At 43.3% G+C, this 27,452-nt stretch overlaps 2 protein-coding genes across 3 annotated transcripts in view; one reads left to right on the forward strand and one right to left on the reverse strand.

Moving 5' to 3' along the window:
- Window positions 1-41: 41 nt before the first annotated feature.
- CDH17 (cadherin 17) lies at window positions 42-27,429 on the forward strand. Its single transcript, XM_077351896.1, has 18 exons — window positions 42-193; window positions 3,470-3,543; window positions 8,424-8,513; window positions 8,679-8,816; window positions 10,338-10,476; window positions 11,140-11,298; window positions 12,229-12,428; window positions 12,900-13,034; window positions 13,247-13,397; window positions 15,536-15,751; window positions 15,986-16,062; window positions 19,425-19,616; window positions 20,306-20,550; window positions 21,395-21,525; window positions 21,954-22,187; window positions 22,446-22,562; window positions 22,658-22,774; window positions 24,331-27,429. The coding sequence occupies exons 2-18, from the start codon at window positions 3,493-3,495 to the stop codon at window positions 24,438-24,440; spliced, it is 2,502 nt and encodes an 833-aa protein (XP_077208011.1). The 5' UTR covers window positions 42-193; window positions 3,470-3,492; the 3' UTR covers window positions 24,441-27,429.
- Window positions 12,363-27,452, reverse strand: part of LOC143844588 (uncharacterized) — a 53,596-nt gene continuing 38,506 nt past the window's right edge. The window contains exon 5 of one of the 2 annotated variants that reach the window (XM_077351899.1): window positions 12,363-12,754. The gene's annotated coding sequence lies outside the window, so the exon portion shown is untranslated. Of the gene's footprint in view, window positions 12,755-20,440; window positions 20,877-27,452 lie in introns of those variants that run through there. The other variant, XM_077351900.1, reaches the window with a different exon arrangement.

Below are 27,452 nucleotides of genomic sequence, written 5' to 3' on the forward strand. Positions count from 1 at the left end.
ATGGTTGCCATTTCAAGCCACACCTTGTCCTTAAAGATCGCAACTTGTCAATGTACAAAGTTAATGTTTGATTGAACGTCTTTCAACGTTCTGTGAAACTGCCAAGTGCTTTTATAGGCAAAGGTAGTCGCCATCAAGCTGCGCAGGTGTGCAAATAGATCTTTCCGCAAAATACAAGGTTTCCACAGACCAGGTAAGAGATGATCTTCCTAATAATTTCTTTTGATGGTTTTAAAAGCAGACACAGTTTATTTCCATCTATATGGCAATCTGATTTCTTTCTGTTCGTTTTGGGAGTGTTACTGTCCGGGTTCTGTTACGTGCTTTTAATTTTATCTTTCCAAATCTAAAATCAAGTTCCTTCATTGTCAGCTTATCGAATGTATTTTCTGAGTGAAGTCTTCTGAGAGAACTAATATCTCATCTTTTGATGAAAGCAGCAGTAAGACTTAGTGTTACACGTACAAGAGCGTATAAGATGTCTGTCAGTTCCCTTCCATTGTCTGCCATTTTGAATACCTTCTACATTTAAAAGTGATTTCCGGCTTGGTGAAGTGGTTAAGAGAGGCAGCCTCTAATCTGGAGAACCAGGTTTGATTTCCCATTTCTCCACATGCAGCCGCCTGGGTAAACCTGGATTAGTCAAAGTTCTCTTAGAGCTGTTCTTGCAGAGCAGTCTTCTTAGACCTCTCTCAGCCTCACCTACCTCACAGGGTATCAGTTGTGGGGAGAGGAAGGGAAAGGTGATTGTAAGCTGCTTTGGGACTCCTTCAGGTAGTGAAAAGCAGGATATTTAAAAAGTTCTTCCTCTTTTAATATTTTGTTCTGCAGTCTGTTTGCGAGTAGTCTCTGACTGTATGTTTTTTTCCTCACACCATCCCCTTCCATTATGTAACAATGAGCTATCATTTGCTATGGTGAAGCATATCAGCAAATGAAAGCCATATCCCTCTGTCTGGAAAGTCCCTGAGGTGGAGCAACTCTACGGGGGCTTCTAAAGACAATTTACACATCCCACAGGACTACATAATGTGCCTTCCAAAAACCTGAGCCCTATGGGTGGCGGTATAAAAATTTAAGAAATAACATCTAAGAAATAAACTTTGAATCAGCTCTTGGGTAGATGTGAATCTCTAAGGGTGAATCTCAGTGGTGTTTTTGTGATATGTCCTCTCCATGAGGTGTTACCTGGCACCCAGTTTTAATTACTTTAAGTGTGGGGCAAAAATACTGTCATTCTCTAAAGCAGTGGTCCCCAACCCCCAATCCGGATACTGGTACCGGTCCATGGATCAGTCCTCCTCCTCCCCAGTTGCTGCCTCGGGGGCTGCCCTCTGCCGCCGGCTCACCTTTGGTGCTCTCCAGCGGCCGCCATGGCTGGGTCTCCCCCTCGGCATGGCACTGCCCAGTGGGCGGCGGGAAGTCAGCGGCCCTGGGGGGAAAGCAAGTGGAGCAGGGGCTCAGGCAGAGGCGGCGATGTCCCTCGGCAAAAGACTACCCCCCACCCGGGGCCTCAGTAGAATTGTGAAGTGTTGACTGGTCCCCGGTGCTAAGAAGGTTGGGGACCACTGCTCTAAAGCATTTTAGACCCTGCTACAGTTCTTTATATTACTATATTATATGCTTCCTGTGTATAACTTTTCCATACGATAAAGACATAAATAACTTCCATGCCTGGCTTGTTTATGCTCCTGTGGGGTTTTTTGGAGTGTGGTGGTGGTATAGTGGCATTGGCAGCAGCAGTGGGCATGCAATAGAGATATTTCTGTAGCCTGTTTTGTTATTAGGTAAGTTTTTCTTTTATGCAGTTCCTTATTCTGATGCATATGGTGGTGGTGGTGGACTAGGGTTGGAGTTGTATTCTATATCTATATCTCACCTTATTTCTATGGAGACGAGTGGCTCACAATGGCTAACAAAGCAACAAGTTGCAAACACACCACACCAAGGTAACACTCCATTTTAAAGGAAATTAATTGGCTATTGAAATTTTTTTATACACTGCAAACCACCATGATTGCAGTTTTGTAGGGAGACGAGATATAAAACATTTGGAATAAATAAAGATGGCATTTATAGTTTTGAGGTTTATTCTTATATAATGTCATGAGCCAAGGCTACTTGCTCATAGGAGACAAGACAATGTTTCTTCATAGAAAAGAGCTCAGAGTTGTTTATTAGGTCCAAGAGGGTACATCTGGAAATATCACGAGAGGATTCATTGCTAAGAACGACTGGTTTGATCAGCCTTTGGGTAAATATAGAGAACCTCCCTTCCCCCACAAATGCACCTTCTTCCCGCCATAAGCTATTCCTATGGCAGAAGGGCTTTTAACTTCAAAGGACAACTAGAACAAAGCAAAATCTACATTTCTACATATAGTGGCCAAAAGGTGGCCAGAACTACTTGCAAGAGCCATAACATGCAGAATAGACACAGACACTTTCTGCTGCCTGGGAACAGACTACTTTATGTATGTGTGCTGAGTGCCAGGAGAGGAAAAAGAGGGAGGGAAAACAAGAGCGAAGCCCGATGGCTCCTGGGACTTTGTCCAGTTTTTTAAGGCATCATGGCAGGTAGTACAGGGCTACATAACATATGAATTCTGATTTCTTGTGGCCCATCAGTGGCTATTAGCCACAAGATATAGACAGATCACTGTGTCTGGGGCAATGATGCTCTGATTCTGTATTCTTAGTGCTTGGAGGACTACTGGTGTTCTGTCCCCACTGGTGGGCCACCTGATGGCACCTGGGCCACTGTGTGACACAGAGTGTTGGACTGGATGGGCCATTGGCTTCCTTTATGTTTGTATTTGTTTTTGTATGTTGTTGTCATAAGCCTTATAATTTTGCTGATTTTCACTGCTGATTTCTGATCCATTTATGACTTACATGGCATTTTAATGTAATTTATAAGTGATATTCCACTTATATGTAATGGATGCAAAAATAACAGTAAGAAAATGTAAATTTACCAGAAAGGTCTTAGTGAGGGAAAACAGGAAATGGCAATCATAGCAGTATAAAAGATACATTACACATCTCTCATATTGAATTCCCCCACCGCTTGCTTATTGTTTTCTTTTAGAGGTTTGTCTACAATCTTTCCACCACTAGTCTCTGGCAGTATGGGGGGGGGGGGAGACTCCCTTTCTATCTGCTTCCTTCCCTGCCCCAAAACTAGTCCCTCTAAGTCAGGGGTAGTCAAACTGCGGCCCTCCTGATGTCCATGGACTACAATTCCCAGGAGCCCCCTGGGAATTGTAGTCCATGGAAATCTGGAGGGCCGCAGTTTGACTACCCCTGCTCTAAGTGATATTGAGGAATTACAAATAAAATGCAAATAAAGGCTCACAGATCTGAATTGCACAAGTGCAACATAAACATAGAACAGGGATTTCTAAGACATAGTGGGATTGCAATAATCTCTAACTTCAGTATTTTATATTCTTTTCTTTTTTATTAGTCAGCCTATTGGGCCCTACCAAGATGTTTCAAGTTTATGGACTTCACTTTTTGTGTCTCCTTTTTCTTCATGGGGTAAGTTGAAAAAGGAGTACATGAGAGAAAATAACTTTGAGCTTCACACTGTTATACACTGCAGATATTAAGATAGGAAGCATGTTTGGTTTGTGTAGTAACTCTATTTATCTATCTAATCTGTCCCAGTTCTTAGGGTCACAGCAGAAATAATCTTATCCTTATAGTAGACATGTCTGCCTCTCAGGTGCATTTCTAAATGCAGAGGACTTTTCCAAGGCATTTCTGCATGATTTTTTTTGGTGTACATTAAATATTGTGTTTGTCATGAATTGTGGTCTTATCTACTGAATGCTATTTGAATACCTCCCTTCAAAGTGGTGCTTCTTTTACAAAGGAATCACATTTTCCAGTACGCAGAATATTGTCCCAGAAAAATGTGAAACTGCCCACGAATTCTAATATTAGAATTGTTGTGATTGCAAGAGAGTAAGCAGTATCCATTGTGGGTTTTGTTTTGTTTTTGTGGCTTGAGGAAGGACTATATAATACCTGTATTATCTGTTTAACTTTTTGTGTGTGTGTAAACCTTCACAACATAAACCATGAACGGGCAAAATTCGTGAGGAACTTTGCTTCACGGTTTGGTTCATGTCCATCCCTAGTCATATAGCAATAGAACAGCACTACACCTAGCATCCTAGGGTGGTGTGCATTTATTTTGTAACTATTTTGTGACTCTTGTGACTGTTAAAAAAAAAACACCCTGTGTTGGTGAGTGCACATTCCGCTGGGATTACTTAACATGTGGGAGAGGGAAAGAATAGCAATGCGATCTCTTCCCAAACACAGACTCATAAACATGCACATACACAAGTAGCATAGAAAAGAGTCTGCAGAATATTATGTAAAGAATCACGTAAGCCTGCAAGATGTTCAGCCTCTTTGTGCAATGAGACTTTAACTGCCAGCTTTTGATGAGAAGTTTTGTGAGCAGTGATAGCTGAGGAGGCCTTGGGAATGGCAGATATATGCAACTATTACTATGGATTGGGAAGGCAATGCCTAGCTAGGCTTGTGTTTTGGTGGACCTCTAAAAGAAGTTGAATAAGCCACCAAAAGCTCCTCTGCTCCTGCCCTCATTGATTCAGCCTACCATTTTCCCACCCAATCCTCTGCCATTGAGGAACTGTGTGTGTGTGGGGGGGGGGGGGAGGCTGGCCTCTGTCCTCCACAGTGACACTCTAGGAATTTCCCCATGTCTCTGAAGTCTTTAATATAAGATATGGGGAAGTTCCTAGAACATCTCTCAGAAGTGCCATCGCTTCCCCTCCCAAGTCACACTCCCCGAGTACCCTCCCCAAGTACTGCCCTCAAAATCTCCAGGCATTTGCTGGAGGTCGCACTCAGGCAGGAGTGCGACCTTGTCATGGATGGTTGCTGTAAAGGGACTGAACCTACACTGCATTGTTCTCCTCAGGCAGATGTGCCTTGATCTAGCAACGGTGATGTTGGTAATAAAACCATGACAATTTCTATCTGGATATGAATGTCACCTAGAGGCCTTTAGGTGCTTATGCATTGAAAAAGTTTGGGATTGGGGTCCACTGAGGAATCAGCTGCAAGCGAAATGCCGGCTTTACCAGTTCCCATTTGGATGTTGGCTTTCCAGTGGCATTCTTGGTTATACTTTTGTAGAATTATAATGTCTGTTCTTTTGAAGCACTGGATAAACTTTCTCTATATTGTGTAAATGCTTATCCAGAAGTGTTGTCATTGCACAGTGTTTTTTCCTCTTTTGTACAATAACATCTCTTCTGGCACAACCCGGAAGGGGTGTCATCATTTTGGACTATACTCTAGCATTTGCCCCAAATTCCGTAGTTAAACTACTGAGTTTGAGCGGAATTCTGAAGCATTGCCAGTGACGTGATGATGTCATTTCCAGTCACACAGGATGATGTCACTTCCTGTGTGAAATCAGTGCATCGTTGGCAGCATCATTACATAGGACCTCACTCCTCCAGCGTGAGTCTCTTGCCAGTGGCCAGCCTGAGTCTTGCAACCCCAGCACCTATAGAAACAAGTGTCTGATTTAAAGTTTATTTTTCATTTAAAAAAATGAAATTATCTTCATAAGCATGGCTCCATGCATTTTGAATCAAACAAAACCAAGCCCAATTGTGTGTCATGTTGCACATGTTGCCAGCAGACAGTTGAAACCCTACCTTGCAGCAGCTATTTCCTGGAGGACTCGAGCCAAACTGTATATGGGACAAAGACATAGAAAGAAGCGCCCCTCCTCTCAACTTCATTAAATAATGATTCATGAGGCGTTTGAACATTTTACAGCCCACATAAAATGTTTTGAATTGACAGGGAAGGGCATAGATGCTGATATAAGAACTGAACTTTGCACCCTGGAAATGAAAGGATTAGACTTTGGTCTTTCCAAACAGGACATGTTTCCCTATAAAATATGACAAATCCCATCAAAGATGAAATCCCATAAAAATGTTGCTTAGATGTATAAAGCTCTATTTATCTCTTTCCCCTTACTAACATCTTAGGCCCTTTGATGCAGCAGTATCTGATGCAGGAGAAGCTCAGAGTTCTTAAACTATGAGGTACAAAAAATAGGACAGTTATTGGGACTGAGCAGTTAGAGTAGAGACCAGGCTTCTTGTTTCTGCTCCTGATCCCTGTGCCCATCTATGCATAGCCTATGTGCATACAAGTGCAGGGGGTGGCAGTTCAACTCCAGGTGGTGAAGTTTCTGGAGATTCAGAGGTGGAGCCTAGTTGAGAAGGGGAGGGATCTCAGTCTGTTCTCCAAAGCAGTCATTTTCTCCAGTGTCATTTATCTGCATCATCTGAAGATCAGTTGTAATTGCAGCAGGAATTACAACCTAATTTGGTGATGGACAGCCCTACATCTGTACTTTGTTGTACGTGAATAGGCATTGCACAGACAGTCATGGAAGTTGTGGGAATGCCAGGAAATTGTGGCTACTCCAGATGCCATGGCATGAACTTTAATCAAGCTGGCATGAACTTTAATCATTTATTCGATGATTTGATTATTATTATTATTATTATTATTATTATTATTATTATTATTATTATTATTATTATTATTATTATTATTATTATTATTATTAGCTTTATTGCCCGCCACTCCCTTGCGGCTCGTGGCGGGTTACAACATTCTAAAACCCCATAAAATCCATTAAAATCCAGTTAAAACAACTACAGTCCAGCAATTGTTAGTTAGCAAGCTAACCCGGCAAGATTGGCTAATCCACTACTCTTTTCCCTTACTAGCAGGTGGAGAGGGGGTATTGGTGGTACCCATCTCTAATCCCAATCCCAAGTCCCGAGTCCCGGGGGGGGCATAGATGTTAGCCTTGGCCTCAACCGTAAACCTGATGGTTCCGTAAACCTGATGGTTCCCAAAGCACTGCCAAAGCACTGCCAAGAACTATCACAAGCACCAAAGTAAAGCTTTCCTGTGGGTTCTTTCCCTAACTACCAGGAACCAAACAAACATTATAGCAAAACATGATTTGCTATTGACTAATTCTTAGTATAGCTTAGATGCATAGCATAAGTGTACCCTACAATTTTCTTTTCTTTTGATTCCTGAGCCAGCAACAGCCTCTCAGAGGATGACGCAAATCTTTGCTAAGTGTGGGCTTCTGGAGTGCAGTCACGTTAAAACAGGGAGGGAAGCCTTGAAACCGGGAACCAGGAAGTCTTTGAACTGACATTCTGGCCAATCAGGGAAGACTGCTTTGCTAACTCAGCATTGCAGGCATGGAGCAGCAAGTTAATTCACAAAAAGCAGAAATCTACACTTATACTGGTGACAGTTTTTCAAATATCGTGGCTTATATCCATTCCTGGATATTGTGGGGGAAAGGTAGGGTCACAGCAGATCAATCATGCATGTTGCAGAGGGAAAATTTAAAGTGCCCAAAATCAAAATGGAAATCAAATTCAGTGTAGACTGCAGGGATTTAGTCAGTCTGGGAGTGGGTAAAAAGCCCCGTGCAGACTCTTTTACATGGGCTTGGAGTTAACTCTTTTGAACTTAATCCATTCGCAAAAAAATTGTGTAAGATGTGCTTTGCGAGTAAAATTTCTTTCTCTTGTTACCATTTTGAGTCCTCTAATCTTTGCAAATTGTTTGTAAATGATGAAAAAACTACATTAAACAATGCAAAAAGTTACACAGTAGGATGCTAGCTTCAGCAAGTGAGATACATTTGCATAGGTCACATTACCTAATACTTTTTCAAATTACTTTGTGAGGTCTTTTCTAACAGTGCTGTCCTATTGCCTGTGTAGGAAACTCCTCTTGATTAATTTAGTTTTGCAAAGTTTATGGAAAACCATGAGTAGGAGCCTTCCTTTCATCACAGAGGCCATTCTACAAGGTGGGGGCCATAAGGGGAGTCATAAGGGGAGGGTGGTATTTAAATATAATAAACAAACAAACAAAAAAGTCAGTTTAAGATAATTTTGTTTACGACTGGACTTGGTTAAGTTTAGTAGCAGTCCTGGAGGAGTGTTTTCTTAATTTTAGTTTTGTATTTTAATGCATTTTATTTGATGTGTTATATCTAAGTTTGTAAGCCACCTTGAGCTCCACAAGGGAGAAAGGTAGTGAATCAGTTTTAAATACATAAATATCTGGATAATATTTGACCAAAGAACATCTGGGGAATGTTCAAAACAAAAATTTGCAAAAAAAGAAACTTCTGAAAACAAATTTTCTTTCTCACATCCCAGTCTCCAGCTAAGAATGTAAGGCATCTGCTGCTGATGCTACCCCAACCATGAGTCACAACTGCTCTGCACTGACAGGCTAATGTTTCATTACTGTTAATTAATGCAGAATATGTTAATAAGCCATTTCCTTTCTACTTTTCCCCACAGGTGATTTGCCAAGATCTAAGTGGGCCTTTACAGGACAGTACTTTTTCTGTTCAAGAAGGAAACAGACCAGTAGTACAATACTTATATCGGGTAATCTTATGCTGCAAACACTCACCTTCATCTGTGAAAGTGAAACAAATGTGAAAGTGATCAATGATGTCTGCAAACTGTTTCTAAAATGGGGGGGGGGGGAGAAAACCAAAGAATTTTTTAAAATCTGTGATTTTAATTTCTCTTTCCCTCCCAATTTATTAGTTTACATTTGAGCCTCCTGTTATCAGTTTGAGACTGATGGGCGAAAAAGAAGGCATCATAGACATCTTCCCCAAGGAAGGAATTCTGTATCTGAATGGATCTCTAGACTGGGAGACAAAGAATGTTTACAAATTACAGGTAAAGCAAATACGTGAATCAAGTTGCTTTTTAAAAACTTGTTAAGGTGCCTTATTCTATTTCCCTCTGTTCATCACTACTGTTCATTTCACCATATCCTGAGGTGGGGCCCCTCGTGGGACCCTGTGCTGCTAACCCCACCCACCCTTCTGCCACGTGTCTGCATGACCATCCCTAGCGGTTTCCTTGAAGTGCTTGGCCACCTATGCTGCCAGCTATCCAGCATCTCTGGGAAAAGGCACGGCAGTGGCCATGACAACAGCAGTCCTAGATTCATGTGCCAGGCAGAGCTTTTAGGAAAAGGGTGTGCAGGTGGTACAGGCAACTGAGCATGGGCAATGCAAGGGCTTACAAGTGGGAGAAGGTGGGTCACAAAAGTGTGTGGGGTGGTGGTGGAAAGATATGGTTGGGCTGGTGGTGGGCAGATGATGGCCTCTGAGCACTGTCCTCTCAGGACCTCTCAGGACCTGGAACCATCCCTGATTCACTTACAACAATGTTACAGACAAGAAAAACCCTCTACACAGGATTCCTCCATGTGTCAACTGAATACATGGGGAGGGACAATGGGCACAAAAACACTGGCCCCATCCATTTCCTTTTGCATAGGCTTGGCAAGAATGCACAAAGAATGTGTCCGTGTTTAATTTCTTTCCCTGCTCCTTTCTGAATGACTGCTCCTTTCCCTGCTCCTTTCTTTAATAAATATTGTAGAATTTTCAGCCATCGTCAGCTGGGCTTCCTTGATTCTCCCTTTCTGGATGTTGCCATACATAGAGATGCGCAGATACTTCCTCTGTACATAGGCACTTTTTGTGATTGGCAGTCCCACAGAGACGGGGGGGGGGGGCTAACACATTCACACCTCCTCTCCTTCCCTATGTGTTCTGTCAGTGCCTGGAGGGATCCTGTGCCCATGGCTGCAGGATTTCCAGGTAGGGCCTCAAGGACAGCAATTGTTTTCCATCCAGCCTTTCATAACCAACAGAGATTTCTAGAAAAGTGTCACTACACTCAAATGTCTACGTTTATGAATTACCAGTTTCAGAACTGCAGAATGGAATGAGGGTATTTTCTTTAAAGGGAAGCATTTAGGTACAGATGATGACACTTAACTTACCTAAATACTTTCCCTAAGTGTTCCCAAGCCCTATGGCTTGAATTAATTTGATCTCGGTCACCAGCAACACATCCTCACCCTTAAGGATCTTTTCTAGCTCCTCTGCCTGCCCTCCCCAGTTTCAGTCTCCTGATTTCTTGGGTGCAGCCTCCCTTCTGGTGGCAAATACTGGCAGGGGCTCATGGGAATTGTAGTCCATGGACATCTGGAGGACCACAGGTTGACTACCCCTTCCCTCCCCCCATCCCTGTAGCTGTCCACCCCATGGGGTGCCAGGAGCAGCCAGTGAGATGAAGTAAGGCTGAAGAAGTGCACAACCATGTTTCCATATCGTCCTATCTTGATGCATGATTGACTCAATGAGCTGACTTGGCTTCATCACTTTCTCTTCCCCAACTTAGGTGGAAGGTCTGGATGCAAGAGGAGGAAGGCAGAAAGGCCCATATTCCATCACAATAAACGTTGAAGACATCAATGACAATCCACCCCAATTTGATCAGAAAAAATACTACGGAGTAGTGAGGGAAAAAACCCGCCCAGGTATTGTGACATTCAGGATTGCCTTGCACTGTTCAGAGTTCCAGGTTGTACAGCAAGGTTTTTATCAAATGAGAATTATTAAACTGTGGCCCTCACCTAGATGGCACAAACCAGACTGATCTCCTTAGATCTCATAAGCTAAGGAGGGATGGCCCTGCTAATATTTGAATGGGAGACCACATGGGTCACTACAGAGAAGCAGGCCATGGCTAGCCACCTCTGAAGATCTCTTGTCTGAGGCAGCACAAGGCAGCCCTTTCCTCCACCACATTAAGCTGTGATGCTTTCCAATGCTGTGAGAGATCATTGAAAACGTGGCTAAGGAAACTAAAATTTCATGGAAGTTTCCATTAGGTTTCTGTTGGTTGATCTTCTGATTGTGATGAATGTTGTTGATGGTGCTGGAGTTGCTGGAAGAGACAAACAAATCCCTTCCATCATGGAAACTGTCCACTTATTCCTACTTCCTGTCTTTTAACTTTAATCTGACCACCTGTTTCCTGATTCCCCATCTCAATTGGCCCTTGGGTTGCCCCGATCATTCTGGAAACGCCTATCATTGACCCTATAGAGCAGGAAACCACATATCACTCCCACAGGCCCTTTAGTGAATGCTGTGATCTTTCTGTTCCACCTACTTACCATGTGTTCCAACCCACACAGGGAAGCCTTTCATGCGCGTCACTGCTCATGATCGTGATGACCCCAAGACCCCCAATGGACAGCTGTCCTATAGCATTCATCATCATTTCCCAAACCCTTTCCCTGAGATGCTTTTTCAGATTAACAATCTAACAGGAGCAATTTCTACAACCGTCACAGGTAAGTAAATCTCCTCTTGATAGCAACAAACTCTGACCACTAAGGATGGAACTCTGTTCCATGTACTTCCATGGTTCTCTGCCAGTTTTTTAAAAAAAAATGGTGAGGCACAACTGCTGAGGCTAGCATTTGAAGGGGAAAGGCCTGAGTGGAAAGAAAGGGCCACTGAAATCCAATTAAAATCTCCTCCACCAAGCTGCTTTGTACTTGTAGGTAGCTTTATGTTTTACCCCAGCAGGAATTTTTTTAAAGGTAGCTTGGGGGGGGGGTGTGATTTAATGGGATTTCCCCAGAGGTGGGGAAAGGCACACCTACTTTGGAAGCAGCAGAGGGTAGTTGGGAGGTGGGTGGGAACACTTGGCTTCTGGCCCTGCCCCTCCCACCCACAATCCAACATGCTGATGCAGAAGCACTAAGGAAGCCAGAATTCTGCCTCTTCCTCCTGGCAACTGCCATAGGAAGGAAGGAAGGAAGGAAGGAAGGAAGGAAGGAAGGAAGGAAGGAAGGAAGGAAGGAAGGAAGGAAGGAAGGAAGGAAGGAAGGAAGGAAGGAAGGAAGGAAGGTAGCCATCTACAGGAAGCCTACTGCAAAGAGATACGTGCCTGTAGAGGAGACCCAACTTGTAAATTAATTAATGGCACGTCATACATGTGCCAAAATAAAATTAAAGGGATTCACCAGTTAACTTTAAGTTATCAACATTATATTCCAAATGTTCAAAAGACAGTATCAATTGTCTTTCAAGTAGAGCCTGTGAAAACACGTGTTTGAAATAAACATCGAACATTAATCTCAATGATAGAAGAACTGATACAGTGAAGTAAGGATTTGTAAAATGCTAGGACACATGCCTTCTTTTTAAGTTCTATAGAACTGCATCAGTACCACTTAAAGTTCATTGTGCCATATGTGCTCTCTTATATTTTCTAGGGTATCGCCATTTAAATCACCAACATTTGGATACATTTATCCTCGACATTTCAGTGCAGGATATGGCAGGGCAGACCATGAACTTTTTCAGGACTAATGTTGACGTGAATGTCACCATCGTGGAAAATTTTTGGAAGCCACCTCCACCTGTAAAGATCGCAGAGAATTCTACGGACCCTCACCCCATCATCATTGCTCAGGTAGGATCCTGCCATAGCCAACAAGGTGAACAGCAAAATAGTACTGGCTCTCCAACCAAGTTGTCCAAGCAACTGCCTGGGGTGGCTTATTGAGGCGGGCACTGAGGAATCTGTAGGGGCTCAACTAGAGCTGGGCCAGCAGCAGCATGGGAGTGACTGTCATGTCCTCTGGGGCTTTTGTTGCCATTGGCTGGATCCAGGAAGGAGGCAGGTTTGCTTCTCTTGGGTTGATGAAATATCAGCCCTAAGTTCAAAATTCCATGTGTTGCTCCATTGAACCCTTCTACGAATTTTCTTTTTGTCTCATGAATCCTTGAGTGGTTTGCCTAAGAAAGTACAAAATACCTGTATTGCATTTTCATATCTTAAACCAATAGCCCAGCATTAATAAAAGCAGTTAAGATTGCATCTCAACCCATCAAAATCAGAGCCTTCAGGCTTCAACCTACACTTTTACCATCCTTTATTCAGGTGCAGTGGAATGAGCCAGGTGCCAAGTATGAAATCGTACAAACGGAGAAACCCGCTATTGAACTCCCATTTACAGTTGGCCCTGATGGGAATATTTATGTCACTAAACCACTGGACAGAGAAGAAAAAGCCTTTGTAAGTGTACAGAAGAGCATGGTGCAGGTGATCTGAAATCACTCCTACAGTGTCTGGAGACTATTACAACAGTTGCTGTTCCTAGGAGCATGACTATTGTAGCCCATTTTCTAATTTCTAAACTGGGGTCGTAGGTGGGGAGTGCAGCTTTCCTTGCTATTACATGAAATAGAGTCTTGCCACTACCCCTAACTGTAACATTTCTATTGCAGTATTCATTCCATGTGGGGGCAAATGATAAAGACGGAGACTGGTTAGCCTATCCTGTGCTTGTTACTGTCACAGTGCAAGACATTAATGATAATCCCCCTGTGTGTGACAAAGCTCTGACTACTTTTGAAGTTCAGGAGAATGAACGTGTAGGTAAGAAAGCCTTACACCAGACTTGTGATATACCATGCATTTGGAATTCAAACCACTGAAACAAGGGTTGCTGCTATTCAGCAATAGTCAAAGGCACACTCCAATAGTCCAATAGTCAAAGGCACACTCTCTTGGTATTTAGTGTTAGATGATTATGAGCCATTCTACTTGGGTCTGCCTTTGAGAACCAACTTCCTATGTATGCCAGTTGGTGGGTAACCACCTTCTGCATTAGCTGATGTTCCTCAGTCATCTTTGTCGGCATAAAATGTATTAAATAACAGATCTACAATGGTGTGGATTAGCACAGTATATTCTCTCCTCTTTAGAAAAGATCGCAGACTCCATATCAGATGAAGGTGACACACAGCATCTCTTTCCAGTTCAGGAGCAGTGCGGGCCCTAGACCAGGCTTTCTCAACCAGGGTTTCATGAAACCCTGGGGTCTCTTGATAGCCCTGGAAGGGTCTCTTGAATGAGTTAGTTAATTTTTAAATATATTTCTTAATTTTGTTAAAAATGTATTGGGTGATATGACCATATATCATCAGGTTGACCCACATTCCCCTCCCAAAATTGCCAGTGATGGGCCTGGATTGGGTGAGAAAGGAAGGGGTCCCAGGTGGGCATGTATATCGCTATGCTTCCCAACCATATTCTGCAAGATTGCACCACTTCTGAGGTTTCTTGAAGCCTGAAGAATGTTTCAGGGGTTTCTCAATGGTAAAAAAAAAAAAAAAGCTGAGAAAGACTGCCCTAGACTGATCCAAGACTTATGTTAGATTCAACAACACTTAATCTGTAGATATCACACAGGACATCTGTATCCCCACTTACATCAAACAAGTCAGAAACGCTTTCAGTTTCAACATCTTCCAGCTCACCCATTTGTCCCCAGTCCCCAGTAGCAGATCAGCAAACTGATGTTCTTGTCATCCCTGTCCCTCACCACCCCAGCCACCCCACAGCCTCTCACTGCTCCCCAGAATAAATAATATTCCTTCTTCTTGGGTCTCCAGGCAATTCTAAAAACAGCAGGGCAAGTTGTGCATGCCTAATGAGCCACCTCGAACATTTGTAGCCAATGACCCAATGGGAAATGAGAGCTGCTCTGAGGAGAGGGGGAACGTGGTGGGGGCTGTTATTTTCACCATCTCCCACTGTAGCTACTGCCTCATTTTGCGTCATTGTAGAACTGGCCATCACCAGCTTCATGGTTCATAAACAAGACCAGTTCTTAAACAAGACAGCAACTTCTGACTGGTTGCTGAATGAAGTATTGAGATGAGTATCATCTAGATGTTGATGACAGCTGCCACCAAAGCTCTGCACAGCCTCTCCCCATGACTTCAAATATGGCCAAGGGAGATCATTATGGTTACAATCTCAAGCTCTACAGTCTGCAAGCTCTAAAATTGTGCGTCTACGGCAATGTTTTTCAACCTTTTGACTATGAAGGACCCCTTTAGGCTTTGAGGGGGCCCGGAAGTGGTGTCAGACGGCCAAAAGTCAAGAAGACAAGGGTGGCTTATTTAAAATTCTCTGTTGACAATCATGTGGAGAGTCGGTTAAATTGTATGCCTTTGGCATAGAAATGTCTTGAGTGTTGTGACATCACCCAGAGACTCCCACTCGATGTGACATCAACAAACCACTCCCACATCACAGGAAGTGTTGTTACCAGGCCTCTTCCTGTGTCATCAGAATTGACATATCTATTAGTCCCACCCTACCCCCACCTCAATTTGATTTTCACACATTGCTAGAAATGCCAGCTGGGGGTGGTAGTGGCACAAACCCAGGGGCCTTCAGGAGGCCCACCAGCAAGGCCAGAACTGCAAAAATACTTTCCCATTGGTTGGTTTCTGGCACAGGGACTCTGGGGACTTGTAATTCTCACGGACTTCCCTGTGTGGTGCAAAGGCTCTTGATGGCCTTGAGCATTGTTTCTCAACGTGAGGACCTCAAGGGTACTCCAGGGGTCCACAAATCCTCAGCAGCCTTTGGTTTCCTGAGATTTATACCTAGGCTATTTTTAGTGGTTTTGCAACACACACACACAAACACACACACACACACACACAACTATGTGTAGGTGCTAACTTGATTAATCTCAATTTTTTTTTGCCCCTCATCAGGAAGTGATATAGGAATTCTGAGGGCTTCAGACCGGGATGAGGAAGGCACGCTTAACTCTCGCTTGAAGTACTTCATTGTAGAGCAGAGCCCTCCAGTTCCTTCAGGGAACATGTTCCGCATCGAATTGGAAACTGGGAAGTTCCAGTTATTTTATCCTCAATTAAGCAGACGGCTAGCTTCTAATTACTCCTTGAAGGTGAAAGTGGCAGATCCAGGTCAGTATACAAGATGTAAAATTATTCTTCCCACAACAAATCATGGGGTGTGTGTGGTGGGGAGGGAGGGAGGCTAGTGCACAGGTTGTACATACCCTGATAAATTTTGGATGTGGAAGACCAGTCTGTGTAGAGCTGGCCTGCTTCTTTTATCTCCTTAGCATTATCGTCTTTGATATGTTTCAAAGACACATGGCGATATGCTGGCATTTGACACTGTTGTATTCTCTGCAGCATTCAAAACAATGTGCAATGTGGAAATACATGTCATTGACATCAATGATCAGATCCCCCTGTTTGAAAAATCAGATGTGAGTATTCAGTTTATTCTCTTTGCTTTTCCAGCAACAGCATGCACTTGAGCAGAGATCTTGATTCCTGCAGTATTCCCTATCTTGTCAGGGTGAGTGGGTGGGCAGGAAGGGATGTGCCAGTGTTTGTCTCTTGTGGCCCTTCCTTGCATACCCAGAGAATTGCTGATCGGCACTGTGGGATGGTAGGTGAATTTCCTCCAGGCCAGGCTGGATTCTGCAAATTTTTGGTGGGGGGGATCACTTGGGCATGAAATTGGGGTTACTGTGGGTGGGCAGGTAGTTGTAAGTTCCTGCACTGTGCAGGGGGTTGGGCTAGATGACCTTGGAGGTCCCTTCCAACTCTATGATTCTATAGGGTCGTGTGCATGCAAAATCATCTTTCTGCATACACAGTCCCAACTAGATCATAGTTTCAGGTGGATAGCTGTGTATCAGATAAGGTGAGCTTTGACTCATGAAATGTTGGGGGCTTTCCGCACCGGGATCCTTGTAGCAAATTGTTTGCTGAACGAAAAATCGCCATTTAAAATAGTGCAATTCATCATTATGCATACCTGACTTTGTAGTGGAATCCAGTTGCGTTTCTATCATTTCCCACAAGCTTCCGGTTTCAGCAAAAATCGCTAGACAGGAAGCGCTATTGCCAAGCTCGTCCCGCCCCTGGCCGTCAAGCAGCCAATGGGCAGCCGTTAGCATGCTCCCAAACAGCCCCTTTCCCTTTAAGAAAGGTTGTTGTTTTTTTTAAAACACACCCATTGCAACGAATCTGTGTTGATTCGTTGCAACGGAGAGACCCATCAGCTGGCAGGTGTGTTTGAGCTGTCGTTTCATCGTTGCCACGCTCCCCCCAAGTGAAAAAAAAAATCCACCCCCCTCACGGGCCCGATTTTCAGCCGAAAACAGTGTAAAAAATAAAGGGAAAATACATCAGCAAACGGGCTTGTCTGTTGTTTGTGCTTAGTGAATAAACAGCTCTAGGGAGGGACTGAAGCCAGGGAAGCCTCTAAACAGGCTTGCTGGTGGGTTGAACTTCGCTCGCTCGGAGGGAAAAAAATGGCGATCGCTTCGCCGGAAGATCAGAGGAGGGAGCCAGGGGGAGGGACTTTGTAGAAACCACAACAATGGTAACGCACAGAACTTTCCCGCTAGTGTTGCAGATTGGTTGCAGGAGTGTAGCGCTTTCCGGAGGGTGAATCCACTTTTGGGGATTTCCCTGAAAGCGCTACAAGGAAGCGCTTTTTGCGGATCGGTTTCAGGTGTGTGGCAGATTGTCAACGACGTTGTGCATAATGGCAAATCAGTAGCGTTTTCAATTGGCAACCATTGTGCGATTTTGAAGGTGTGCGAAAAGCCCCTTCGTCTTGAAGGTGTCTATTGGACTGAGATTTTGCCCAATTAGATCAGGAATTGTCAGTGCAGAAAAGAGGCATGTCTGTGGCTCCCATAGCTAAATCTCCAGATAATGTGGGACTAAAGGGTAGATAATACACATGCGGTAGGGTGCTGTCAGAAATGGATTTGCTTTGGAAAACTCTTCCCATCCTTGCCATAACTCCTAAGACAATGCGCAGCGTTATCCACTTAGATATATCTGTTCAGTTTGACTAGTAAGTTAGTCAAGTAAGTTCTGAAACAGACATAGCACTGGAATATTTATTAGGCAAACCTGTTTGTTCTGAGCCAGCACACATGTAAACAGCTGGAGCCAACTAGAGAATTCTGGGTCATGTGGCTTGTACTTCTAGATTTCAAGGCTTAGGAAACAAGAGCCTGCTGCCCATTTTTAGTGGCAGTTTCACAGCAAATGAAACTTGTCACCAATATCTGAACCCAAACTGATGCTGATGAACTGCAGAAGAAGAAGAGTTGGTTCTTATATGCTGCTTTTCTCTACCCGAAGGAGTCTCAAAGCGGCTTACATTTGCCTTCCTTTTCCTCTCCCCACAAAAGACATCCTGTGAGGTTGGGGAGGCTGAGAGAGCCCTGAGATAGGCTGGTATCACTGCTCAGTCAGAACAGCTCTATCAGGGCAGTCACAAGTCCAAGGTCACCCAGCCGGCTGCATGTGGAGGAGCGAGGAATCAAACCCAGCTCACCAGATTAGAAGCTGCTGCTCCTAACCCCTACAGCAAACTGGTGATTAGAACTGGCAAAAGAGACAGTGCCAACTAGATGTTAGGTGGAACTACAGTTTCACACGATTGCTCAGGTGAGCTTGTAAATAAAGTGCTGATACACAGGGACTCGTTGCCATCACAAGGACTTTGTTCTGTGCCTCCCAGATATGTAGGGGCAAATTCCAGGAGTGACGATGGTGTGCATGGGGCAGAGGCATTAGCCCCCCCCCCCCACACACACATACACTTTTACAAACTGAAACAGCCCTGAAGAGCTGCAGCATGGGGAACGTGCATGTCATGATGACGACGTACGTTTCACAAAAGAGTCAAAAGCAGCTTCCTGGGATGATTTCAGTGTGCAAAGATGCATGGGCGTGGTAGCTGAAGCCCCTTGGACATACACATGGCAGTCTAGATTGGAACATGGCAACCCCAAGCATGAGAAGCACGCTTGTGACGCCAAGTCTTCATGGCAGACGGAATGACTTTTTATCATGGAAACTGGCCATAATGCAGTAAACAGAGCCTTCCGAAATGAGTACTAATTGGAAATGGGATGGTGTGATACAAGAAACTGGTGATGTATGTATGAGTGTCCTTCACTCCATCTGTGAAATGTCAAAGAATATGCATTAAGTAAAGAGCCTCTTGTGGCGCAGAGTGGTAAGCGGCAGAAATGCTGTCTGAAGCTGTCTGCCCATGAGGTTGGGAGTTCAATCCCAGCAGCTGGCTCAAGGTTGACTTAGCCTTCCATCCTTCTGAGGTCAGTAAAATGAGTACCCAGCTTGCTGGGGGGTAAACAGTAATGACTGGGGAAGGTACTGGCAAACCACCCCGTATTGAGTCTGCCATGAAAATGCTAGAGGGCGTCACCCCAAGGGTCAGACATGACTCGGTGCTTGCACAGGGGATACCTTTACCTTTACGCATTAAGTGACATCATTATGGTAAAACCAGAATTTTTTTTTCATGTTCATGCTAAACTGCTTTTTATGTTTAAAAAGGGGGGCCGACAATTGGAACAGCACAAGGCAGTAGATGCATACTGTGCAAGGTCCAGAATTTACTACTATAAGTAATAAAAACAGGCCATCTTTGGCTGCCTGGCCGTTGCTGCAGCAATTGGTGATAATGTTAAAATGGACAAAGTCCTCTATGCTCTGGATAGTCCTGTGACACAAAGGTCCCAATGATGCCACGCCTGACGTTTCAGATTTCATTTCTTTTCTCTCTCTTCAGTACGGCTTTCTTACTTTGCCGGAAGACAAACCAGTTGGAACTGTATTGCTGGAAATTCAAGCTACAGATGCCGATGAGCCATTCACTGGGAGCTCTCAAATCAAATACACGTTCACAAACGGAGATCCAAACAATACTTTTTCAATAGAGACGGATCCGAAAACCAACAAAGGATATGTTAAAATTAATAAGGTGAATTATTTGAGTGGAAAAGGAAGATCTTTCATTAAAATGTTTAATATTTACCTCATAGCAAGGAAGACCAGTTTCTAAGGAATGTGTCCCCTGGGCAGAACCTACAAACTGTAAGACAGGCCACGTATCTAAGACAGGCCACGTATCTGCTTTGATGCTCAGAGTAGGGGAAAGAGCTGAAAAAGGTTGAGTAAGAAGAGAGGACCAAACCGATGAATAGGACTTGAGTCATACCACCATTCAGTTATTACATTTATATGCTATCCTCACTCCAAGAACCTCAAAGCAGTATACATTTTATCTTCACAACAACTCTGTGAAACGGATTAGGACAAGAGAGAGCAAACTGAGTGGGCATTTGAATTTGGGACTCCCTCATTTTAGTCCAGCTCTTGAATCACTACTAGGTACTGGCTAATTGGAGGGAACTTCTCAAGCAGTAGTATTTATTTATCAATTACATTTATATACCGCCTTCCCCTGAGGCTCAGCATGATTCCCAACACTACTTTGCTAAGAAATTAAGCACTGGAGGGAGAAGAAACCATGTCCGCCCATCCAGGAAGGGACAATTAGAACATATACTTGTGTTGAGAAGTTAAAATTATTCCTCTCTTGCATTTAAGCTGGATATCCATCAAGGACTCTGTTGATGACATCATCTTTTTCTCTCCCTCTGTTCACAGGCTCTTGATTTTGAAAGTTCACCAGTGTATAACCTTACAATCAGTGCCACGAACCCTGAACCTTTGGTGGCAGGGATACAGTATAATTCAAGCTCTACTGCTTACTTGAGAATTAGGGTACTGGATGTGAAAGAAGCACCGGTTTTTCTCAACGCACCCTACAACGTTGATATGTTTGAAGATGCTTCTGTAGGTACCAAGGTGGTGGACCCATCAGCCTTTGATCCTGAAGGAGACCGGATAAGGTAAAGAAAATATCCCTTCATCATTTCAGACTTCGTCAGTTGCTGGGACACTGGAGTCTTCTGTTAGCAAATTCCAGAAGCCCCTCAGGATCATGATAGGTAGGAAGAGCTTTTCTCCAAATACAAACTGGAAGGGATTCCAGGCTGTTTCCCTCACTACCATTAGTTAGAAAAATCTTCTCTCGAAAACTTTGATGAGTATTACATTCCAAATGCTGGACAAATATTCCCAGCTGTCAGGAGAGTTCTTCCTGTCATGAGCTCCCATTAAGGAAACATGTCAATCCCGGAGTTCAGGTGTCAGATTATTGAAGGATGATCTCACACTATCAGAAACACAAAGAAGAAACATGACTCTCCTGCAATTTCTTTGTTTGTAACCATGAATTCTGTATATTTATGAGCTTCAAAGACTCTGTTGCCGTAATGTTTAGGAAGCTATTTACTGAATGTAGATACTTAAAGTTTTTGTTTGGATATTACACTTCAAGTGTTTGATGAAAAGGGTTACATTCCAGTCTTTTCTTACTTCAAATTCTTGGGTTTTAGCCTAATGAAGATTGTTGAAATGGGTATCTATCCAGGGTCTTAGCATGTTTTATCATTATATTCATCATCAATAGTTTATTGGTGTTACCAGTAATTGTTATTGTGTTTGGATTATTGGTCAGTACATAGGCTTGTTCCCCAGGCCCCGGATCATTCTCCTCACTCTCCTCTGAACCCTCTCAATTTTGCCCACATCCTTTTTGACGTGGCGTTGTTAGTACACAAACACTGACAGGTCTGTGGCATCACTGAAAATACACAAGTTCACGGGTCTTCTTCTGCTCCTCTTGCAAAGGTACACCCTGCAGAACGACTACAGGAAATGGCTGAGGATTGACCCTGCAAATGGCACAGTATATGTTGCTGCTTCAATGGATCGGGAAACAGAACGTACCTACATGGTACAAATAGTTGCAACTGAGGAAAGTAAGCCAAACATTACTTTTTGCCGGTGAAGAGGGAAAAGGTATTTCTACAAATCACATGCAAAAAGGATATTTATTTATTTATCTTTATATACCGCTGCTCTCAAAAGTCTCGCGGCGGTTTACAGAGATTCATAAAAACAATAAAATCCAATAAAAACCCATTAAAACCTAATTAAAACACAATATCACGATGGCGGATAATAACCCACTCTCTTTCCCCCGTCCAGCAAGGTCACTATGGGGTGTGGATGGGGGTGAAGAGCTGTCGTTGCCTGAATTCCCTGTACAAACTGAGTATGCAAAGGGCATTCCTTCCAGATGGAGTAGTTAGTGTGGAAACAACTTCACTGCCCTCCTCTTATACTCATTATTATCATGATCTTCACATCAGTGGAATATAATTCTTTGCTTTATTTAATTCCATAGCTAAAGAGTCCCGGAGCTCCACAGCACAGCTAATCATACACCTCAGAGATGTGAATGATAACCCACCAGCACTACCAAAAGACTTCTTGTTGTTCTTCTGCCACCCACTCCAAGGAAATGAGGAGGGGAAAATGATTCAAGTTGTTGACCCTGATGAATACTCATATTATCAAAGGTTCACTTACTTTCTCCTGGATGGAATGCAACGTGACTGGAATCTTTCGAAAGCGGATGGTAAGCCTATTCCCAAAGTAACTTCCGTGCAGCACCAAATCCTCCTATGGTTACCCTGAATGAACGATTTAGGACCTAACTATGCCTTGGTGTCCCTTGATCTGCAGCTGCCCTGAGATCTAGTTAATGGCGTCAATCCAGCCAAAATCAAGCATTTCTAGGACTAGACTGACTTGTAATCGTTTGGCTTGTGTCCCTGAGTAGAGGTTTGACAGCTCTCCATCTCCCTTTTTATTCTCCCACTGTTTGTGTTGACAGGAAAGCATGCATACATTGCCCCCCAGAACAGAAATCTTGAATCAAAAATCCATGAGATACCAATAGAAATTAATGACAATGGATGGCCACCTGTGGCTGGACGTGTCATGCTGAAAGGTATGGTAAAAACACAGTCATACTCTATTATTTAAGCTGTGGCATGGGCCAGTTCTGTTTTCTCTAATGCCAGGAAATTTGCTTTTGGTTTCTAGTAAATCTGTGTCCATGTAGAGATGATGGGTCATGCTTTAAAGAAGTCGAAAACGACAACCCACCTCCGACTGTAGCAATGGCCGTCGGCATCCTGGTTGGTGTACTGGTAGTTATTGGTGAGTTTCTGAAATAATTGGGACTGTTCTCCAACAGAGCTATCTTAAAGAATCTGGTTGCTGACTAGACTCACTGTGAAAATGATTTTAACATATGTTTCTGAGTTTTTGCTAATTTTATTGCTATGACTGCATGTTTTTAAGACTGTAAACCACCCTGAGACAACTGGTTCAAGATGGACAGTTTAGAAATTGAATGAATGAATGAATGAATGAATGAATGAATGAATGAATGAATGAATGAATGAATGAATGAATGAATGAATGAATGAATGAATGAATGGTTGATAGTGGGCTGACCTACAGCTAAGGGTCAGCTACCTCTTAACACTCTTTAAAACTTTTGCTGCTAACTTTGTTGTCTACCCTCAGACCGCTTGCTTTAGCTCTTGCTACTTGGAATAGTTACATTTCTCCTGCCCACCATGGTAAGACAGTCATGATGGGTTTTTTAAAGTACACAATACAACAAGAGCCAATTCACATTACAAAGTCCTGATCCTAGTCCGTTTTCCAGGATTTAGTTCCGTTTACTGTAGGAAGGAGAGGAGAGCACTAGTCTCCTCAAAAAGGCAGCCTGGACAGGTTCCTTCATGTGGGGATATAATGACCTCCATCCACTAAGAGAAGATGGACCCCCCCCCATGAGCAGAGTTCTGGTGTCGTGGTTCCGAGTGGTGGTTTCTAATCTGGTGGACTAGGTCTGATTCCTGCTCCTCCACATGCAGCCATCTGGGTGACCTTGGGTTAGTCACAGTCCTAATAGTGTTGTCCTCAGAGAGCAGTCCTGTCAGAACTCTCTCAGCCTCACCTACCTCATAGGTTGTCGGCAGAGGGGAGAGGAAGGGAAGGCAATTGTAAGCTGCTTTGAGACTCCTTCGGGTGGTGAAAAGCAGAATATATATAAAAACCAACTCCTCCTCCTTCATCATCATCATCATCTTCTTCTTTCCCCCCCCCCCCAACCAACAGAGTCTCTGGTGTGTCACTGAATTCAATCCTATAGATCTACACCCCCCCAAAAAAAAAATTCTTCAAGTGCACTTTTGCCTGCTTTTCAAAGAGCCATGCAACATCTCCACCCTATATAATCTCAGAAGAGACATCTTTTTCTCTCACACAGGAGATAATGCTGCTTCTAAGAAGGAGCTTTTGCCATCTGCAGCTTTTAAGTGCATGTATTTAAAATACTTTAAAACATTGCAAATCTACTGCCTGCTTAAATGGGGGTAGGCACCTTTTATTGGATCAAGATGCTTTAGATCAACTAAACATTGCAGCTCTGGTATTTTTCAGCACAAGCTCACTCTTGTAAAATCACCAGTGAGAGGGAAATGTTCATGGGCATGAAATCCTCTGGCTGCTAGCACATTTCCCAAGTTTGGGGCTTCAACAATGAAACCAGGGCCTAGAGTTGAGCCATATTGAGCCCTCAGAACTGCCATAGCCAGATTACTAGGGAGACTTAAAGTCTGGGACTTCTCTGCCTTGGAAATATTTGCAGTGTTTTTTTCCAATGTGCTTTAAGATTCTTCTTCTCCGTTCCTCCCCTCCAGGTATCATTTTAGGAGTTGTATTTATTCACCTGAAACGCAAGAAGCTGCAGGAGCAGAAAGCCAAGCCAGCAACTGCCCTGAATCCATCAGAATTAAAAAGCCTCACGTAATTGTTTCACCGAAGGAACAATCAACATGCCTTTTGTCAGTTGGTTGGTATTACTGCCCTAAGAGCAATATGGGCAAACTAATGTGGATGTGTCTTTCCCCTCTTTGTTTCCCCTATGCCTTTAGGCGCAAAAGCAAAACCAAATTGACAACACAGGGCAGACAACACTCAAGACATTTCTATGCCAAAGGCATAAAATTTAACCAGCACTCCACATGATTGTCAACAGAGAATTTTACACGAGCCACCCTTGTCTTCTTGACTTTTAATGGTCCCTCAAGACCAGCTTGCTCCTCCCATACAATGATCAGTCAACCAGAGCCTACAGAGGATGCAAAGTTCAACTTTCCTGAAGTTTTCCTTCATTCCCATTACAGATGATCTTCTCAGTTTAACGAGAACTCAGCAGCCAACATAAATTAGTTAACATGCTTATCTGGAGCTGCTACCAAAAGACGGTGCCAGTCCAAGAATACTCAGATACTGTACAGTGTAGTGATGAATGCGGGTGAAATGGTTTATTGGCAGCATGATACTCTATAAACATCCATTCTGCCTACGGGAAATTGTCAGTATAAGCATATCTGGATGGTTTTGCGTAAGGGTTCAGAAAGGAGGGGAAGAAAGCATGGGCCAGATTTAGCTCCTCAAATGGATCCTTCTCCTCTGAGCCAGCTGCAGCCCCAAAAAACTGCTAAGCAGGGCTGGCCACTTATGTGGCCCTTTCACCTCCCATTTTTAAGTTTGTAAATTACATGAGAGATAATAAAATACATCATTACTGTGATATATATCGATATGTTAAATGAAACATGTTGTGATTGGGACTACCTTTATTTAAAATGTGGATTATAGGCCCCTCTTGGTCTTGAGGCCCTAGGCTGAAGCCTAGTCAGCCTATAGGAAAATCCGGCCCTGCTGCTAAGAGACAACATGGGAACACACTGGACTAGGTCCAAGGGAGAAACAGCAATGATCTGCCTCCTTTCTTGTGTGAAGAGAAGTGGTGGTAATTTTGGCTCATTCCCCTCTTCTTGCTGCAGCCTCCTTTTGTTGACTCCTACTCTGTTCCCAAGGGCCTCCTGATTCCCAGGTACACGTCTTGGAAGACACAGGAGGTTCCAGGGGAAAGCGGGAAGAGAGAGTTCCTATCCGAGGTTCATGGGATCTATCCTCCACCCTCCCAACCCCAAAATATAGCCCAAAGGATTATCCAGCCTATAGTGACTAGGAAAACAAAATATTTTATTTATTCTATACTTTATCTCCAATGGAGGGCCAAAGCAGCATAAATGGTTCTCTTCTCATTTTCTCAACACAACCACCATGTGGAGCACATTAGGCTGAGAAGGTATGACTGAGTGGTGGTCACCCAGTGAGTAGCAACTGTGGGCAGTGTAACCAAGTTCTTTTCATGGTGATGAAAAGAAATTTCCTTTATCCTACTGGTATTTTTTTTAATGAAAGCAGGTGAGAAGTCATTGAGAGTATGTAGGTCACTTTTCAGTGGCTCAGGATGATGGCAAAAGAAATGGCAGAGAATGACTATTGAAATTCACTAATTTTTTAAAGGACCAATGGAAAGCATGGAAATGAGGGGGCTGAAGCTTGTGCTCACAAGCTGAAGGAACAAATTTATTCCAATAGCCATTCTCTCCTTTTCCTTCTGCTTTCCTTCTTGACAGACAAATATTCCCAAAACAAGGTTCTATCAAGTTCTTAAGGTTTAGCTTAGCATTCTTACAGTGCCATCCTAAGCATGATACACCGTTCTAAGGCCACTGGAATTAAGGGACTCAGGAGAAGGAGAATTGGTTTTTATACGCCCCCCCTTTTTTAATATACATACCCTGAAGTAGTTTCAAAGCAGCTTATATCGTCACCTTCCTTAGAAAGCTGTTAAGTCTGTTGAGGATGGCACTGTTTGGTGTAGTGGTTAGGAGTATGGTCTTCTAATCTGACAAGTCAGGTTTGATTCTTCACCCACCTCACAGGGTGTCTGTTGTGGGGAGAGGAAAGGGAAGGTGACTGTAAGCTACTTTGAGCCTCCTTCGGGTATAGAAAAGCGGCATATAAGAACCAACTCTTCTTCTTCTTCCTTCTTCCTTCCTCCTTCTTCCTTCTTCCTTCTTCCTTCTTCCTTCTTCCTTCTTCTTCATTACAAAAGTGTATTGTATGGTGCTAGTTCAAGGACCCCGTGGTAACAAAGAAGCTCATGCAGGCCAATGGTTTGGTTCCTTCAATGGCTTGAGATAAGTTTCAAAGCTACAATATCACCTGCAGAAGAAATTATACAAGGACTCTCACTGGGTGAATAGTATTTTGGACCAGAAGAGTAGCTGGTGTAGAACAGAAAGGGCCAAAGAGCTGTTCTCCACCACTTCTCCTCCATGGTTGGGTTGGGTTTTTTTAAGTTCAAGGGGGGAAATTAGAGCTATTATTTGGCTGGTTTTTGAAGCAGAAGTTCTTCAGATAAAGAGTTTTTAAAAGCTCCATATAGCGGTGGGGTCTGTGTTAGTTATTTGCTAATTTTTGCCAATCTATTGTTTTTCATACAATGCTGAGTTGGGGAGGACAGAAACTTATTTTCTTGGCAATGTTGTTATTAAATTTAACATGCACATGCTGTATTTCTGGGAATGCTTCTGGCCCTTTGGGGGATGCTTTTGGCCTTGTTCATGCATCGCAGTTGATTAGGAGGGTTTCACCCCAACCTTAGCTGCAATTTGCAATGGCTCGAGAAACTGACAACCCATCAGAGTATGTCTTTCTCACATGGAAAGTGGTCCCCAATGGTGAAATGAATGCTTGGAGGATCATCCCATGTAAGGGCCTCTACTGGAATTTGCCAGTCTGTCATTTATGAAAGCAGTTAAAATAATATTACACAGCACTGTGAATGTTTTATGTGACATCTGACTAGCTGTCACGTTGGCTCTGTGTATTTATATATATTTTTTCAGTACATCGAATAAAAAGGACAATTGCAATCCAGGGTCCAGCAGCTGCTGCC

Source organism: Paroedura picta, chromosome 9, assembly GCF_049243985.1.
Source record: "Paroedura picta isolate Pp20150507F chromosome 9, Ppicta_v3.0, whole genome shotgun sequence".
Taxonomy (NCBI): Eukaryota; Metazoa; Chordata; class Lepidosauria; order Squamata; family Gekkonidae; genus Paroedura; species Paroedura picta.